General features: G+C 41.9%; 1 protein-coding gene across 1 annotated transcript; it reads left to right on the top strand.

Moving 5' to 3' along the window:
* The first annotated feature begins 8,245 nt into the window (after window positions 1-8,245).
* Window positions 8,246-9,448, top strand: EPCIP (exosomal polycystin 1 interacting protein). Its single transcript, XM_081558802.1, has one exon. The coding sequence runs from the start codon at window positions 8,276-8,278 to the stop codon at window positions 8,933-8,935; it is 660 nt and encodes a 219-aa protein (XP_081414928.1). The 5' UTR covers window positions 8,246-8,275; the 3' UTR covers window positions 8,936-9,448.
* The last annotated feature ends 10,028 nt before the right edge of the window (window positions 9,449-19,476 follow it).

Genomic DNA, 19,476 nt, shown 5'->3' with positions numbered 1-19,476 from the left:
CAAACTCAGGTCTCTTGCATTGCAGACAGATTCTTTACCGGCTGGGCCACCAGGGAAGCCATTTTCATCATCTCAAACATTTAAAAGTCCACTCTTTTTGTGTATTGTCTACAATGTAGATAATATGTGTGGCATTTCTAAAACCTTTATAAATTAAAAATTGTATCTGTTGGGAAGGGTTCTTATTGAAGGAGTGAAGATCAGAAGAGTTTGGAGACCAAACCCCTTAGCTTGGTTGGCACAATCCCAGCCTCGTTCCTAGCCTCATGACCTGAAGACACGCCTAGTACTATAGACTGAGATTTTGCTGAAATTACTTTTTTGTCTTCAGCATCTCAGCTTTCCTTATCCCAGCCTCTCTCTTCTCAGTCCAGGCAGCACCTTCTTTGGGAGTCTTTCCCATTTCTTCCTGCCCAACACTTGATCTGTGTCTTTAATTAGCACCCACCAGTCACTTCACTTTACAGTTAGTTGTACAGCTGTTTGTTCCCATAGTACATGCAATGTTCCTTGGGGAACCCATTAAGCCCCTGCTGTAAGTGAGGCCATCTTGCCACTGTCTGTGTCAGCAGTGGGTACCCTTTTGATAAAACAACTCCAGAGTGTGGGTACATCTCTCCCTCTATGGGACGTACCCAAGATTCCAAATTGTCTCCTTTTCTGGAATTTTTCTTATTTTCACCACCTCCAAATCTTAGAGGATTTTTGCAGGGATACCCCCTAGGGATGGCATTCGGGGTAGACATCCTTGCCTAGCTCCCCAAGTCCTGCATCCAAGTGGTTTTCTTTGGACACCCAGACACTGGATTTCTTCTTCCTTTCTACCCCGTGCTGCCATTCAGATTTATATTTCAGACCGTCTGCTTCTTACTGGAGCATCTCATCAGTGTCTGGTTCTCTTACTTCTCCAGTTTCTTCAATTGAGTCTTTTCCCTAAATTGCCTGTCCACTTAAAAAAAAGATCACTCCTAATTTCATTAACTTACTTCTGAATTAAAATTTGAGATCACTCTTCAGTTTAATTGCTGTAAGGATTTGGAGAATGTTACTCTATATTCCCACAGCCATTTTTCTTGTCTTTTGTGTTAAGACTATAGAATTCAAAACATCGTTATTCATGACATTTCAAATCTGTTTTCAGGAAAATGGTCCAAACGCTATCCTCCCACTGACACACTATCTCCTTACTAGTAATATCTTCTTATAAACAAAACTAGTCCAGTTTGAAATGTTCTTTTTGGAGCCAAGTATAAACATTATCTAAATTTTGGGTGTAATCCTAGATTGGGAAGGAATCTGTGTGGAATTTGTTTTGAAGTTACTGATGTCTGTATCTGCTCAATTCAGGAGTCTTTGCTTTCGTGCAGCTAGCTGCTCATATTAATTGCTCTCAGGATTTCTTCAACTGCAATGTAAGAATGATATTTGCACTAAGTCTGAATAGGAGCTCTGGTTTCTGGACATGCTCAGTGATTCCATGATCAAAGAGTTAATGATCATACATGGTTTTCAGCCTCTTGCCTGAAAGATTTAGGTGGAGTGACACCACCTGAGCTTTTGTCATAGTTGCATAAAGTCATTCTTTGTGTCTTACGACCTAGGTGTGGTCAGTAACTTTTAGTGCCCACCAATACCCATATTCTCCTCTTCCTTCCTGGCACAGTGCTGGGCATCATTTCCAAGCTGCTTGAAGTCAAGTGGCTCAGTTCTGGCCCATGAAATGTGGGCAGAAAATACTGTGGAGGACCTGCGGGTCTTAGAAGTTAGCATTTAAAAAAAATAAAGCCTGAGTCCCTGAATGACTGTGTGGAGCTGAGTAAACCCTCCTTATGCCTTTAATGGCATTAGACTGTAATGTAAGGAAGAAATTAACCTTTATCCTAGTTTCACTAAGCATTTGTTCATTTGTGGGCAGATTCTAGCATGGCATAAAAAGATGGGCACAGATAGATCCCATGCCCCTCGCCCCTCCTTATGTCCCTACCCCTAGGGGTATGGAGGGGGTTCATATTAAGACACAGCAGGCAAATCTCAGTGATGGAGTGAGCACAGGAAAGGCTGGGACACTGAGAAAATGATGTGTCAGAGCAAGTCAGAGGATTCTAGCCCCACAGGACCCCTCACTGCCCTTTCCTACTGCCACCCTAGTTTCCTACTGCTGTCTAGTCAAAGCTATGGTTTTTTCAGTAGTCATGTGTGGATGTTGAGGGTGGACCATAGAGAAAGCTGAACACCAAAGAATTGATGCTTTTGAACTGTGGTGTTAGAGAAGCGTCTTGAGAGTCCCTTGGACTGCAAGGAGATCCAACCAGTCCATCCTAAAGGAAATCAGTCCTGAATATTCATTGGAAGGATGGATGTTGAAGCTGAAACTCCAATACTTTGGCCACCTGATGCGAAGAGCTGACTCATTGGAAAAGACCCTGATGCTGGGAAAGATTGAAGGCAGAAAGAGAAGGGGACGACAGAGGATGAGATGGTTGGATGGCATCACCGACTAGATGGACATGAGTTTGAGCAAGCTCTGGGAGATGGTGAAGGACAGGGAAGCCTGGCGTGCTGCAGTCCATGGGGTCACAGAGAGTCGGACATGACTGAGTGACTGAACTGAACTGAACTGACTGCTACTCCTGCCATCTTCATAAACTGTCCATCTCTCTATCCTACTTTTGGATTATAAAAATTCTGACCACCCTATGCTAATTATATAGATAATTTTCCTTTTATCTTTCTCATTCAATAAATATTCCTCTAATCATATATTACCTCCCCTATGAACTTAGCCATGCCCAGGGAGTCCTAGTGCTGACTGAATATCCCATACAAATTGTGGTTATAATTATTATCACATGACACTGTGACTATTGGTTCAGTGTGCCCTTGACTAGGGTGTAACCCCTTGACAGAGCTCCTATTGGCTTTATTTTCTCCACTTCTAGCACAGTGCCAGCACAAAGCAAGTGCTCAACAAATGTTTATTGAATGAACAAAAAAAGCATAGTTTATCAAATGTCAGTGCACCAAGACTCCTTCAACTGCTTAGTACAGAAATCCCAATTCAGACTGGCTTGAATAGGAAAAAAGTGTGGCTCACATCTTTTTTAAAAAATCAAGAAAGAATGTCACTACCCCATGTGCCACAACTACTGAGTCAGTGCTCTAGAGCCCTTGAGCTGCAACTACTGAGTCCACGCACCTAAAATCTGTGCTCCTCAACAAGAGAAGACATCGAAGTGAGAAGCCAGCGCGCCACAACTAGAGAGTAGCCCCCGCCCTCTGCAACCAGAGAAAGCCACTGTGCAGCAGTGAAGACCTAGTGAAACCAAAAATAAAATAAATCATTTTTTTTAAAAAAGAAAGAATGTCAGGCATGGCTTGATCTGGGTGCCGAAAAAAAAAAAAAGATTGTTAGGAATATCTTTCCACTTCTTATCTCTGTTTTTCTCTGAGTTGGGCTTCACTCTCAAGCTCACCCCTTCTGGACACTTGGCAGTTGCCAGTAGATCCATGGTTCCCTTCTACAAGTTCAGCAGCCTCCAGAGAAAACCATCCTTCCCAAAGTGCCACCCCCACTGTGGGTAGAGGCAGATTAAGTGGCAGGGGTAGGGACTTGTCTGCAGGTCCGGTGGCTAAGACTCAGCACTTCTGATGCAGGGGGACCAGGTTTGATCCCTGGTCAGGGAACTGGATCCCACAGGCAGCAACTAAGACCGGGTGCAGCCAAATCAATAAATATTAAAGGGAAGGGGGCAGGGGCAATGTGACTCACTTGCACCCATTCTGCTTATGCCAATCTGGAATTTAGCCACAAATGAATAGTGGAAAAGAGTCTGCCTGCAATGCCGGAGACGAGGGTTCAGTCTCTGGGCTGGGAAGATCCCCTAGAGGAGGGCATGGCAACTCACTCCAGTATTCTTGCCTGGAGAATCCCAAGGACAGAGGAACCTGGCAAGCCGCAGTCCAAGGGGTCACAAAGAGTCAGACATGACTGAGCGACTGAGCATGCACGAATAGATATTAATACACAGTGAAAGTCGGGTGCTCACAATCTACAGTCAAGAAACCGGAAGAAAAACACCCACGGTAAGACTGAAGAACAACGTCCACATAGCATCTTTGAGAAAACCACGTAAACTGGTTACCAGGGATACTTGGCTCCCTCTGTGCCCCTTCTTGAGGCCCCATGCATCTGGCCTCCTTGGTCAGGCCTTCAGGCTCCCTGACGTCCAGGAGGCAGGGCCCCCGCTGAGGTCCGCCCAGGTCCTTGACTGCTGGGAAGTTGCTCACAAATCCCTTTGGGGATCTCCAGCCCAACTCGTTCCGGGAAATCCATGTTCTTTTACTGTCTTCAGTTCATTCAGTTCAGTCACTCAGTCGTGTCCGACTCTGCGACCCCATGAACTGCAGCATGCCAGGCCTCCCGGCTCAGCACCAACTCCTGGAGTTTACCCAAACTCACGTCCATCGAGTCGGTGATGCCATCCAACCATCTCATCCTCTGTCATGCCCTTCTTCTCCTACCCTCAATCTTTCCCAGCATCAGGGTCTTTTCCAGTGAGTCAGTTCTTTGCATCAGGTGGCCAAAGTGTCTTACCCTTGTCTTTTTCCACTGGAGCCTCTGATCGGTATCAACACCTAAGAGAATGATGTCGATACTTTGTTGCCGGGTTTCAGCTGATGGATAGATGCCCCTCCCTTCCTTTACCTCCAAGGCTAGGGGCAAAGCAGGCCAGCAGTACTGCCATCAGCATTCCTAGTCCAGGGATGACAGGGTTTCTGGGACATGAAGTCCTAGAAACCTCCAGTGGAATCTGGGACAGATAATCATCTAAAATTGTCTTATAATTAATAAATTATGCACTGTTCCTTACTAAGTGGGGTACTTACCATCTCACTGCAACACAATTTAAAACCGTTAAGCCTCTCATTCAGGAAGAATTATGGCTCTACACATTTCTCAAACTCTTTTGCTATAGAACCCTGTGAAATATAGATACTGCTAAATGATGTAAACATGCAGAAAACAGGTCTAAGAACTTGCAGTAAAATAACATACTCTGATATGGATGCATGGGTAAGGTGCGTGCACACAAGAAGAGTCTGAATATCCACTAAGTTAAAATGGCAGAAGGGACACAGTTAACAAGAATATGTTGAATCTGTGTATTAAACATATTACTCAGCCATAAAAAAGAATGAAATAAAGCCATTTGCAGCAATGTGGATGGACCTAGAGACTTGTGTGGGGCTTCCCTGGTAGCTCAGCTGGTAAAGAATCCTCCTGCAATTCAAGAGACCCTGGTTTGATTCCTGGTTCAGGAAGATCTGCAGGAGAAGGGATAGGCTACCTACTCCAGTATTCTTAGGCTTCCCTGGTTGCTAAGCTGGTAAAAAATCCACCTGCAATGCAGGAGACCTGGGTTCAATCCCTGGGTTGGGAAGATTCCCCTGGAGAAGGGAAAGGCTACCCATTCCAGTATTCTGGCCTGGAGAATTCCACAGAGTGTATAGTCCATGGGGTCACAAAGAGTCAGACACTACTGAGCAACTTTCACTTTCAGAGACTGGTGTACTGAGTGAAGTAAGTTAGAGAAAGACAAATACATGATATCGCTTATATGTGGAATCTAAAAAAAATGGTATAAATGAGCCCATTTACAAAGCAGAAATAGAGTCACAGATGTATAAAACAAACCTATGATTACTAAGGGGTAAGGGAGGAAAGGATAATTTGGGATATTGAGACTGACATTTATACACTATTATATATAAAACATATAGTTAATAAGGACCTACTGCATAGTACAGGGAACTCTTCTCAATACTCTGTAACGACCTATATGGGAATAGAATCTAAAAAAAGAGTGGATATGTGTATGTGCATAACTGAATCACTTTTCTGTACAGCAGAAACTAACCCAACATTGTAAATCAACTAAACTCCAATAAAAATTCATTTAAAAACAATTTGAAAAATCCACTTTTAGAAAGGAGAAAAACACTACTTATACTTTAAAAAAAACACAAATTCAAACTCTGTGCCAGCTTCAAAATAAACACAAAGCACTATCAAACGTCTTATCCGGTTTCCTGAATGGACTCTTAGCTTGCCTCTCTGCTCTGATCCTACGTCGTGCATACCTTCCGTCATGGGTACCTTCAGGAGAGACGTCCTCAGTTCAGCCTTCTTTGTCTTCCTCTTTTGCATAGGAGCCCTGGGGGGCAGGATCCTGGTCGTGTTCCTTTTTGTTTCTTCCACGTGGCCCTTACCTGACTCCTGCCTTTGCCTCCTTCACTCTCCTAGCCTCTGGTCCTCACATGCAGGCCTGGCCCACCTTGGGCACTGGAAGCAGAATCAAGTCCCATAGAACTCTTTGCTCATTTTCTCATTCTGCGCTGTATCCCCAGGACTAGCAAAGTGCCTGCTACCTAGGAAACTCACCATGAGCATTTGTTGAATGAATGGATGGATGGCATTATGACTGCTGTGAACCAGTGTCTCACCTCCTGTTCACGTTTACTTGGCTGAGACGATTTGTTATCTCCTTACCCTCACCCTAGCTGAAGCGACGCAGCAGCAGCAGCAGCTCCTGCTGATAGCTCTGTCCCCCTTGGATTTCACATTGACTTGCACTGCCCTCTTGTAGACTCGTCTCACTCCCTAAAGGGTGCAGGTCAGCCTAGCCCCTTTCCTGCTGTCACCATCTTCTCTGGACACATGTTTAACCCCCCCAGGCACTGACTTTCCATCAGTGTCTCCTTAGCACTCTTCCATCGGGAGTCGTCACCAGATCCTGTTCAGAGGTCTCATTCCCAGCATCTTGCCATGCCCACCGCCATATGTATAGATGCACTGAATTATACTGTTTGCTTTCTCTCTTTGGTCATCAGCTAATTCAGGGGAAATTTACTTATTTTTGAAAAACTGAAATCTGGTGTCCTATTTCACCTATTTCTGTGTGTCTTATTTTAATCACACCATAAAAGAAGACCACACACACATCAATTAAACACCAGGCACCTATAGGGCATTTTCACCCAAAGTGGACATCAGGGTTTCTCTTTCAATTCAGCATGCATTCCTACCTTATTTAGATCATTTAACAGTGTTTATATAGTGTTTCACATTTTGGAGCCCTACAGTAAGTTATTTAATAGAAATCAGTTCATAGGACTTCCCTAGGGGTACAGTGGATAAGAATCACCTGGGAATGCAGGGGACATGGGTTCGATCACTGATCTGGAAAGATCCCACATGCCGCTGAGCAGCTAAACCCGTGTGCTCCAACTACTGAGCTTGCGAACTTGAGCCTGTGCTTGGCAACAAATGAAGCCGTGGCAACAAGAAGCCTGAGCACTGGAAGGAGGAGTATCAACCGCTGGCCACTACTAGAGAAAGCCCATGCAGCAACAAAGACCCAGTGCAACCAACTGAAAAATAAAAAAAAAAAATTTTAATCAATTGGTAAGTTTTGTTTGGGGCAAAGGAGTCGGTAAATCAAGATCCCTGTGATGAATTGCTGTGTGATGGATCTTTTCCTTGTCTAGCGACACAGTTAATGCGGACTACAATCCTGGTCTCGGAGACCAGGAAAATATGAACGGTCGTATAAACAGATTGATAAGAGGGAGGGGAGCATGTTTGTCTAGTTAGAAATTGAGGTTTACCATTAACTGTTTCATCATCGGTATGCAACCTGTGTTAACAGATAGCACGTGGGTAGCTGATTCCAACAAGAAACTGTTTGTTTCCTGAATTCCAGGAAGTCACATATTGAGGGGGAGGAGGGAATGTGCATGCTTAAGTGGGTTAAGACACACTCAGTACCGATAACGGGATGTTTGGAGGATGTGTACCCTCCAATCACTCCAATTCTCCATCCACAGACAGGATGCAGTAGGTCTCCTCTCTTGGGAGCTGCTCTTTGCTCGCTTGTTGGCGTGTTCGTCTCACCACCAACAGACACCACGGGCAGTTTTCCAGCTCTCTTTTTCAGATTTCAGGGGCCTGGTTGATGCCCTTCCCCTCACCCCCACCCCAGGCTCTTAGGAAAGAGCATGCCCTGCGCTTGGGCTCCTAGCATCGCCTGCCTTTGCTGGAACTGCAAGTGAGAAAGTTTACGACGTGTTATTTCCGGGGCTCCTTTTTTTTTTTTCCAGAAGCTGCTCATTTCTAAGGAGAGGCTGTGATAACAAAACGGCATATTTTCTTTCAGGTGAGTTTCAATGAATCGGCTCGTGAAGGGGAACCTGGCCGGCCCACGCTGAGACGAGAATGGCACCTCCTTCTGGGCACAGCTTCTTTCTGATCAGTGCGCTGGGCATCTTTGCACTCGACTGCTTCACCAGGGCTCAGAGGAACGGCACGCTCATTTTCACCAAGGAAAACACCATTCGGAAGTGCAGCTGCTCAGCAGATATCCGGGACTGTGACTATAGTTTGGCTAACCTGATGTGCAGCTGTAAAACCATGCTGCCTCTTGCCATTGAGCAAACGAGCTATGGTGACCGTCTGACCATCTGGTTCACAGACACATCTGTGCTGGGGCTCCTGCTGAACTTCACGCTGGTCCGGGATCTGAAGCTTTCCCTGTGCAGTACCAACACTCTCCCCACTGAGTACCTGGCTATTTGCGGTCTGAAGAGGCTTCGGGTCAGCACGGAGGCCAAGCATCCCTCCCCTGAACAGAGTTTACTCATCCACGACGGTGGGGAGAGTGAATCCAGAGAGAAGCCCACGTTGTCACAGCGAGGCTGGCAAACCTGTATGTATATCTCCTTCTTAGATATGGCACTCTTCAACAGGGAGTCCGCCTTAAAATCATACAGTGTTGCAAACTCTGCCAGCCTGGCCAACAACTTCCCCTACTTTTCCCACCTTAAAACCTTCCCAATTCTAAACAACAAAAGCTACGTTGTCACATTCATTTACTAACATTGTAGCTGTGCCCATCCTCCGGGGACTTTGGCACCTGCTGGATCTTCTCAACAAGGGACCTGTGAACAAGGTCATGGGTATCCCTAGCCTCAACTTCACTTCTCCCCCAGCCTCCTTTCACACAGAGCCAGCCCTCTGCTCCACCCATGCCTGGCTCTGGGAAAACAAAATAAAAATAATCAAAACACCTACTTGATTCAGTCTAGAAGCATATGTTGGGAGCCAGCTAGAGGCTAGGTTTTTGCTACTAAAGGGAGGGTAGGGACATGTCAGATCAGTGCACACCAAGGACTGCTTAGTGGAGCTCAGCAGAGGGGATGAACCCTAAGAAAGTCGTCTTCCAGGACTTCCCTGGTGATACAGTGGTTGAGACTTGCCTTCTAATGCAGGGGGTGCCGGTTTGATCCCTGGTCAGGGAACTAATATCCCACATGCCTTGTGGCCAAAAAACCAAAATATAAAACAGAAGCAATGTGTAACAAATTCAATAAAGACTTTTAAAAAGTGAAAGAGAACTGAAAGTGTTAGTCGCTCAGTCCTGTCTGACTCTCTGCAACCAGTGGACTGTAGTCCACCAGGCTCCTCTAGCCATGGAATTCTCCAGGCAAGAACACTGGACTATGTAGCCATTTCTTTCTCCAGGTGATCTTCTTGACCCAGGGATCAAACTTGGGTCTCCTATAACGGGCAGATTCTCTACCATCTGCCATCTGAGCCACCAAGGAAGCCCTTAAAAAAAAAAGGCCCACATCAAAAAAAAAAATCTTAAAAAAAAAAAGAAAAGCATCTTCCTTCAAAACACTTTTTTTTTTCCCCTTCATGTTCCTACATAGGCTGGAATTCCCCTAAGTAGAGAATGACAGACTTCAGTGGTTTTGGGAAAAGGAGCCCCTCAAAATGATTAGATCCTCTTAGAGTGGTATTTTCCAAACATCTTGTAAAGCACATTCACATTGAGAAAGGGAAGTCTTGTGAGTGTGTTCAGTGGCGGGGAGTGGGGGGAGGTGGGGGTGAGGGAGAGCTGAAGCCTGGCGGATATGGTAGAAACTTAGGGCTGAACGAGAACATCAGGGTCCCAAGAGGGGAGATGCAGAAATGAAAATTGGAAGTCACAAAAACCAAGTGCATTGGGGGTTTTGTTGCTTAGAAAGAGGCCTAAATCCAGGGAAAGCTTTCTCCTTCTAGCCTTTCTCTTCCTTCTCTTGCCTTGCCACCTTCTACCTTTGTCCCAGCTGTATCACTTCCCCATTGTTCCTCTCCTCCTCCTTCTCCTGCTCCAGAAATCAGAACTTAGATTCATACCACTGGAACTGTGTTTGACTACATTAGGGGCTAGCCTGGGAATGTAATAACCCCTTTATAACACTATTCGCATGGGTAAACACATCAAGATTACTGATAGATAAGTAACAGGAGAACTTTTAGGGCTCAGTCCATTTGGAGACTGAAAAGACTGGAAAGACTGGAAAGACTTAAGACTGGAAAGTGAAGACACTCTGTATGATGGGGTTAACATAAAATGCTTTTATGTGTGTTCATACAAAGAACTAGGCAAGATTTTTCATTCGTTTTCACTGGAGGATAGTTGCTTTACAAAGCTGTGTCAGTTTCCACTCTACAGCAAAGTGAATCAGCCACACATGTATACATATGTCCTCTCTCTTTTGGATTTCTTCCCGTTTAGGTTACCAGAGAGCACTGAGTGGAGTTCCCTGTGCTCTACAGTGGATTCTCGTTAGTTATCTATTTTATACATAGTATCAATATTTTTTTGTGAATTAAACTGACTCATCATTGGACAAAGAAAATTTTCCCTCACAGAGACCCAACTCAACATTAAAGTGGAACATAAAGAATTCGTGGCAATTATGGCACAAACATCTAAATTCAGAGTGCAAAAAGTTGGAACATATTGAATGCATGATACCATAATGATAAGAAATAGTTCTACCATGAAATAACACACATTTTTCTCTTAGCCTTAACACCAGGTAGCTGAAATAACCTGAAATGTCTCCATTTGCTTAACTGGTGAGAGATTTGGCCATTCAGACTAATTAGCATGCATCTATAATGTCAGTGTTTAAATTAGGCCAGAACTAAGACCAAGATACCAATTTTAATAGAAAAATGTAATGACTTTATTACTGACATTGTATGTGAGAGGTAAGATTAAAGTGGTAAAAAAAGTAAATAAATAAAGTGGTAGGAAAAGACAAATAAGGAAAAAAAAGAGAGAAAGAATGGCAAGAAATATATAGGTGAAAAGATTAATATTAAATATATTTACTGTCATTAGTTACTGAAAATGTAACAAATGGAATTTAATGCTTTTTATTAATAAAGTATAAAATTAACTGATATTAGAAATTATGAGTATCTTCATGTGCATATCTTCCATTTGGTGACTTTTAATAGCTTCAGAGCTCTTTCGCATATGTTTTAAGTAATTCTTACAAGAAATACTTGTTGGGTCCCTCTCTGGTGGCTCAGTGGTAAAGAATCTGCCTGCCAATGTAGGGGACACAGGTTTGATCCCTGATCCAGGAAGATCCCACGTGCTGTAGAGCGACAAAACCTGCGTGCCACAGCTACTGAACCGGAGCTCTAGAGCCCGGGAGCCACAACCACAGAGCCCACGTGCTGCAACTACTGAAGCCCAAGCACTTTCTAAAGCCTGTGCTCCACAACCAGAGAAGCTACTGCAACGAGAAGCCCAGCACCACATCCAAGACAGCGCCCGCTCACCACAACTGGAGAAGCACCACAACTGCACAAAGCAACAAAGACCTAGTGCAACCCAAAACAATTTTTTAAAAAATAAACAAGAAAAAAGTAACTAGAATGTAGTGGAGCTATATATAACCTTGCTCTGTATTTTCCAAGTCTCCTGTAAATGTGTTGTTGTTTTCATAATTAAAAAAAAAACAAAAACTCATGTTCCAAATACAAACAAACAAAAAAAAGAATTCTGAACACAATGATAGATTTGTCTTTGATAGGAAGAAGGCCACTTTTTTCAGTTTCCTGAGTGGAGGCAAGGAAGAGAAGTACAGATGCAAGTAGGTGCGTAGATGTGGTTCCTTCTGATGCTTCTCTATTTTCAGTAAATAATTAGCTAGTTATTAGTTGGAGATAGAATGGAGGATTTGAGAAGAGGTATATAATAATCTCATGGTATGGGAAAGCAGGTGGCTCAGACAGTAAAGCATCCGCCTGCAGTGCAGGAGACCCAGGTTCAATCCCTGGGTCAGAAAGATCTCCTGGAGAAGGAAATGGCAACTCACTCCAGTATTCTTGTCTGGAAAATCCCATGGACAGAGGAAACTGGTAGGCTACAGTCCATGGGGTCGCAAAGAGTCGGACATGACTGAGTGACTTCACTTTCTTTTCTTTCTTTCTATGGCAAAGCAAACTTACCAAGGGAACATTAAAAATACCAGACAGATAAATCTGTTGAAATCCCAAAGGTACATATGGCTCTCTCATGATCTCTTCATTGCCATATGTTTACACGTTTCAAAACTTTGCCATCGTTTCACTGGAGTGATGGGAAAAGGAAATGATAAAAACACATGATTATTCCCATGTCATTAATTCAAAATCTATCTACCTCTTTCAAAACTTTCCCACTTCTTTGCTTATTGGTTTGTTAAGAGCCGTAGTTGTTGTTGTTAGTTGCTAAGCCGTGTCCGATGCTTTGCGACCCCATGGACTGCAACACGCCAGGCTTTCCTGTCCTTCACCATTTCCTGGGGCTTGCTCAAACTGATGTCCATTGAGTTGGTGAGGCCATCCAACCATCTCACCCTTCTTCATCCCCTTCTCCTCCTGCCTTCAATCTTTCCCAGCACCAGGGTCTTTTCCAATGAGTCAGCTTTTCGCATCAGGTGGCCAAAGTATTGGAGCTTCAGCATCCAATATTCTAATGAATATTCAGGATTGATTTCCTTTAGGATTGACTGGTTTGATCTCTTTGCTGTCCAAGGGACTCTCAGGAGTCTTCTCCATCACCACAATTTGAAAGCATTAGATTCTTCTTAAATCAGTTGTGAAATTTGTATTTTGCTAGAATACACATTTTCTGTAGAATTTCAAATGTATTGTCACTGGGTTCCATACAACATTTTCTCACAAATAATTTGGCTCTTCCTCATGTCTAGTTATATCTAAAGTTTTAGGGTATATGTATGTTCCTTAATTAAGTTTGGGTTTTTCTTTGTAATCCCTATGTTTTGGGTTTTATTTTATTATTTTCTAATATATTTTTTATTAGTAATCATTTTATCTTTGACTATTTCTACTCCACACATTTTTTGAATTGTTTTGCTGTTTTTTTTTCTTTGTTTTTCTGAGGCTGAATATTTCTCTTGTCACTTGTGTAATTATAAACTTAGTTTAAAGTTATGCATTATTCCCTGAGTACCCCTTTAGCTATGTACCATATATTTTCATATGGAAATGACACTTATATTAATTTCTAGAGATCTTAGATAATGTATGCTTTATTTTCCCTTTGGTTTAGAGATTTAGATGACTGTTCATTAATTCCCAAGTAGTTAAGACTCTTTTTCTGTATTGGAGGGGTCATTCAGCTTCCTGGATCTGGCTTGCCATTTAACTTTTTTCTCTGGTTGGAGAATGTTCCCTGTAAAAATCTGTTTTGAAGAATTTGTTCAGTTGTTTGTTTACCCAGGTTAATGATTGATATTTATAAATGTTTCACAGATGCCATGGGTAATTAAATAGTCTCTGCTCGAAGAGAACATAATTTTATCAATCTATATATTTGAGTTCACTGATTATATTATTAAAATCCTATACATACTTACACATTATTTGACTACTTCATCTGCCTGATTCAGACAGAGATCCACATACAAATAATAATTAAAATAATGTATTTAGTGTCCATCTGATGTCTGCAGTTAATTTAAGAGGAAATCTGGAAAGTTAACTAACCAGGGACAGATACAGAGAAGGCCACAGTCTGGCTCAGCTATGGCTAGGGTTTTACTGGATGAGTACAACAAACCATTCAATCCTAAAGGAAATCAACTCTTAATATTCATTGGAAGGACTGATGCTGAAGCTAAAACTCCAATACTTTGGCCACCTGATAGAAAGAGTCAACTCATTGGAAAAGACCCAGATGCTGGGAAAGACTGAAGGCAGGAAGAGAAGGGGATGACAGAGGATGAGATGGTTGGATTGAATCACCAGCTCAATGAGTTTGAGCAAACTCCAGGAGATGGTGAAGGACAGAGAATCCTGGCCTGCTGCAGTCCATGGGGTGGCAAAGAGTTGGACAGGACTGAACAACAACAAAGCAGGAGTGCGGAAGGAAGCTGAACTTGTTGGAAGGGAGTGACTATAATCTTATCCCCATGAAATCCAATCTGGGTGGGGTGGGAAACAAAGGCAGGAGGAAGAGAATGGGCAGTGAAAAGTGATGGGTTCTGGACTAGAGGTAGAATAGACAAACTAGAAGATGGAAGTGAAGTTTTACTGAGGAAGATGCCAAGTAGCTCTCTAGTAACTTGGAGAAGATGCAAGTTGCAAACTTGCAAACTCCAAGATGCAATCATTGTGATAGGATTAGAGTGAGGAGGTTAGAGAACTAACTCCAAGTAGAAGTTGCACTGGAATGTTGAAGACATGAAGAATGAAAGAGTGAATGTTCATAAAATAATTCTGGAAAGAAATGCTCCAAAAATTAAGTGTTAAGATTAATAACAATTATTATTTCCTTCTTTGTATTGTTCTGCGTTTTCTAATTTCTAAAATGTAGTAATGCAGGTAGCAGTTTCAGAATTAGATAAAAGACTTATCTGGTGGCTCAGATAAGCCTGGTGGTAATTCTGGTGGTAAAGAATTCGCCTGCAGTGCGGGATACCTGGATTCATTCCTTGGGTTGGGAAGATCCCCTGGAGAAGGGAATGGCTACCCACTCCAGTATTCTTGCCTGGAGAATTCCATGGACAGATGAGCCTGGCGGGCTACAGTCCACGAGGAAGCAAAGATTCGGACAGGACTAAGCAACTAACACTTTCAAATGTTATTTTTAAAAGTCCACTTCATTTTTTCAAAAATTTGGAGCTTGGGGACTTCTCTGGTGGTCCAGTGATTGAGAATCTGCCTGCTAGTGCTGGAGAGACAGGTCTGATCCCTGGTCTAGGAAGATCCTTCAAGGCTGAACACTCTAGAGCCTGTGCTCCACAAGAGAAGCCACCACGATGAGAAGCCCATGCACTGCAACTAGAGTCTAGACCCCACTCACTGCAACTGGAGAAAGTCCACAAGCAGCAATGAAGACCCAGCACAACCAAAAACAAATAAGCAAATGGAATTTTTTAAAAGATCTGAAAAATTCAAAGCTTGATTTGATGCCTCCCTCTGTATTCATACTCTAAAGTTAATGTGTGTTTGTTGTACAATTTTGCTGCCCTGGAGTAAAATTAAACAATACAGAAAAAAGATACATTCCTTCACCTTTATTCCCAAAAGAGATACTTGTAACTCTGTTGTCTTTGATAAGGTATCTGCTTTTAACTTTTTCCCCAAGAAGGAAAGACAACAAGGTCTGAATGATTTTGAGCTAACAGAGGTGAATTCTCTTAGAAAGGATGCATAGCTATTTTTGCTTCTGCATTGGTTGTATAGTTCTTATATGTATTTATAAAGTGTTTATTGTGAATGTAATATAAATATCACATGGTACTATGATTATGAACTGTACCTGTTGACATAGTAACACCAGAAGATATAAAACACTAAATCAGATAAAATGATTTGTTATTATTCAGTCACTAAGTGGTGGCTGACTCTTTGTGACCCCATGGACTGCAGCACGTCAGGCTTCCCTGTACTTCATTATCTCCTGGATCTTGCTCAAACTCATGTCCATTGTGTCGATGATGCCATCCAACCACCTCATCCTCTGTTCTCCCTTCTCTTTATGCTCTCAAATTTTCCCAGCAGCAGGGTTTTTTCCAATGAGTTGGCTTTATGCATCAGGTGGCCAAAGTATTGGAGAAGGGAATGGCAAAACACTTCAGTATTCTTGCCTTGAGAACCCCATGAACAGTATGAAAAGGCAAGAATAACACTGGAGTGGGTTGCCATTTCCTTCTCCAGAGGATCTTCTCAACCCAGAGATGGAACCTGCCTCTCCTGCACTGCCAGTGGATTCTTCACCACTGAGCCACCTGGGAAGGACTGTGAAGCTAGCAGTGAAAAGAAAAAACATAAAATCTCTTCCCCCAGGAAGCTTACTTTTTACTTTAAGTTAATGCAGAACTGTCTTCACTAAATCGAGGACTAAACAAATTTAATGAAATAATTAAATGTTTTCTCCAGCATTTTTCCCCCCAGAATAGAATTCTTGAGTTATTTAGGAAGAAAAGAAAAATGTGTAGACCAGGAATTCCTGGACTATTAGATTTTGCATGCCACATAAAATGTTTAGATATAATAAACAATTTGGGGGGACTCATAGCTTTCACTACTTTTCAGTTTATCAAATAAGGGTGTGAAAACAAACATAATATACCATCATCATTATTTCATTTAAGGAAAGAGATTTTAGTATCTTAATATGGAAGAAGGAAGATCACCTCAGAATAAAGCACCATTTTCTCCCCACCAATAAGAAACATCTGGCTAACATACATGAGCAGACTATTTGCGTGCTTCTCATTTGGCAACTGACTAGGGAAAACTTCACGGGCTCACAGAGCTACATTTGGTAATCATCATCTCAGACTACAGAGTCTAATACTGAGTTGGCAAACAAAACAAACAAAAGTGGTTTGCCTATTTTGTCTGAAATTATGGGTCAGTTATTCCATGCAAAGTCACAGTTTGGTAGGAAAAAAAACTAACTGGAATTATTGCTTGGAAAGGTAACTTTAAAAAGTGCTGGGTATGGCACATATACACAATGGAATATTACTCAGCTATAAAAAGGAATACATTTGAGTCAGTTCAAATGAGGTGGATGAACCTAGAGCCTATTACACAGAGGGAAGTAAGTCAGAAAGAGAAAGACAAATATCCTGTATTAATGCATATATATGGAATCTAGAAAGATAGTAGTGACGATCCTACTGGCAGGGTAGCAAAGGAGACACAGACATTTTGTGACACAGTAGGGGAAGGAGAGGGTCGGATGGTATGAGAAAACAGCCTGGAAATATACATTACCATATGTAAAAAAGATAGTGGGCATTCGAGGTGTGACAAAGCCAGTGCTCTGTGACAACCTAGAGGAGAGGGATGGGAAGGGGGGAGGGGATTCAAGAGGGAGGGGACATAGGTATATCTAATGTTGATTCATGTTGATGAATGGCAAAAACCATCACAGTAGTGTAATTATCCTCTAATTAAAAAAAAAAGCACCAGAGACTTTCCTGGCCATCCAATTAAGACTTTGCCTTCTGATGAGGGAGTGTGTGTTCGATCCCTGGTTGAGGAGCTAAGATATCACAGGGCTCACGGCTAAAAAAATGAAACATAAAACAGAAGCTATATTATAAAAAAAGTCAATAAAGACTCTCAAAATGGTCCACATGATCAAAAAACACAACAAAATTTATTTTCTTAAAAAAGCACTGAACTAATTCAAACAAAATAATGGATGTAAGCATTCTTCTAAGAAAGCGGTCTTTGTCTAAAAACACTCCAACATTAAATAATGATGATATACTATAAACAGTCAGTTTAATACTCAGTACACAAAGCAGTTTATAAAATAATTAGTTTCAGATCATATACTGGCTGATAAGCGATGAAAGCAGCTCTTCTGTTTCAGGAATTTAATTTCAACAAAGTCTATAACCTCTAGAAGGGCCTTTGGCTTGCGTTAGCAGCAAGATAACTTCTGAATCTTTAACTTTGCCCTTCAATTATCTGAATAGGTAGATTATAAAAGTTATAAATACATGCTGGCTTTTCATTTGTTAGCTTGCTTTAAAACAACCAATGTTCTTCTCTCTATCCATATTTAATCATCACTTTCATACTGGAAGACGTTTTTGAAGTTTCAGGCCAAGATATTAACACAGTCTGCTCTGAACCTTATCTTTCTTACCTCTGTCCTAATCACGTTACTGCAAATCTGTCTCTTGGCCCTGGCACTGGTGTCTAGAGGCTGACCAGGCACAATGTGAAGCTTTTGTGATGAGAACTGGAGTTCAATTTCACCAACGAGACACTCTGCTGGAATCAGAACTTAATGCTGAACAGCCAGAATATAAGAACTTAGAGTAATGCGAGTAGAATGGAAGCCAGATGTTATTAACTTTCTCTACTAACTGGAAGAAAATGTTACAGAGGACACTCTCAGCCTAGATCATCTTTCTAGCTTTCATAAGTGAGTCATGGGTGGGCAGATTTCAAACGCAATCAAAGAAAACCAGTGAAAAGAACCAGTTGTGTGTGAAATCTTGGGCTTGGGATCTTTTGCTTCAACTTTCAACTTAAATCTCAAGTGAAATTTTGACAAAATGGTGTAGGCAAACAGGCACTGTGGTAGGAATACAAACTGGCACAGCTGGGAGTGGGCGAAATGAATGAAAAGAGTTAAAAAATATATGTTATGGGAATGTAGTGATAAAATATAACTTGACTTGGTAAATAATACTATGTTACAAAAAAATACTGTATTACATATTTGAAAGTTGATAGGAGAATGGATCTTAAAAGTTCTCATGGCAAGACAAAAACTTTGTCGCTATGCATGGTGACGAAAGTTAACTAAATTCTTGTGATCATTTTGCAATATATGTAAATATTGTATCACTCTGTTGTACATGTGAAACCAATATAATATTCTATGTCAGGTGACTTCATTTGTACTTCCCTGGTGGCTCAGTGGTAAAGAATCCGCCTGTAATTAGGAGATGTGGGTTTGATCCCTGGATCAGGAAGGTCCCCTGGAGAAGGAAATGGAAGCCCACTCCAGTATTCTTGCCTGAAATCCCACGGAGAGAGGAGCTTGGCAGGCTATAGCTCATGGGGTCGCAAAAGAGTCGGACATGATTTAGCAACTGAACAACAATTCCATTAAAAAAAAATTTTTTTTTAAACTGGCATGCTGCTACAGAGAGCAGCTTAGAACTGGCAAAATTACAAATGCACACCTGTGGATCTAGTAATTTCAATACCAATTCAGCCTACTCATGACCATTTTTCAAAGCTTTTCATTGCAGTGTTGATTATCATAGCAAGATTGGAAAAAACATTAATACCAATTCTTATGAAATTACTTAAATATTAATAAATTATGGTGCATTTGAACAATGGATCACTATGCAGGTTGGTAGAAGGGACAACACTTTATGAACAGATATGAACTGATCTCCAATGTATGTTAGACTAAAAAAGTAATTTGCACATTGTATTCAAAAAAGGTAATTCATAAAATATGCATCTTCATTTTTATGTTCAGTTCAGTTCAGTCGCTCAGTCGTGTCCGACTCTTTGTGACCCCATGAATTGCAGCAGGCCAGGCCTCCCTGTCCATCGCCAACTCCCGG

This window comes from Giraffa tippelskirchi, chromosome 2 (genome assembly GCF_054371585.1).
Source record: "Giraffa tippelskirchi isolate mGirTip1 chromosome 2, T2T-mGirTip1v1.2.pri, whole genome shotgun sequence".
Taxonomy (NCBI): Eukaryota; Metazoa; Chordata; class Mammalia; order Artiodactyla; family Giraffidae; genus Giraffa; species Giraffa tippelskirchi.
This window is presented reverse-complemented; position numbering and strand designations above follow the sequence as displayed.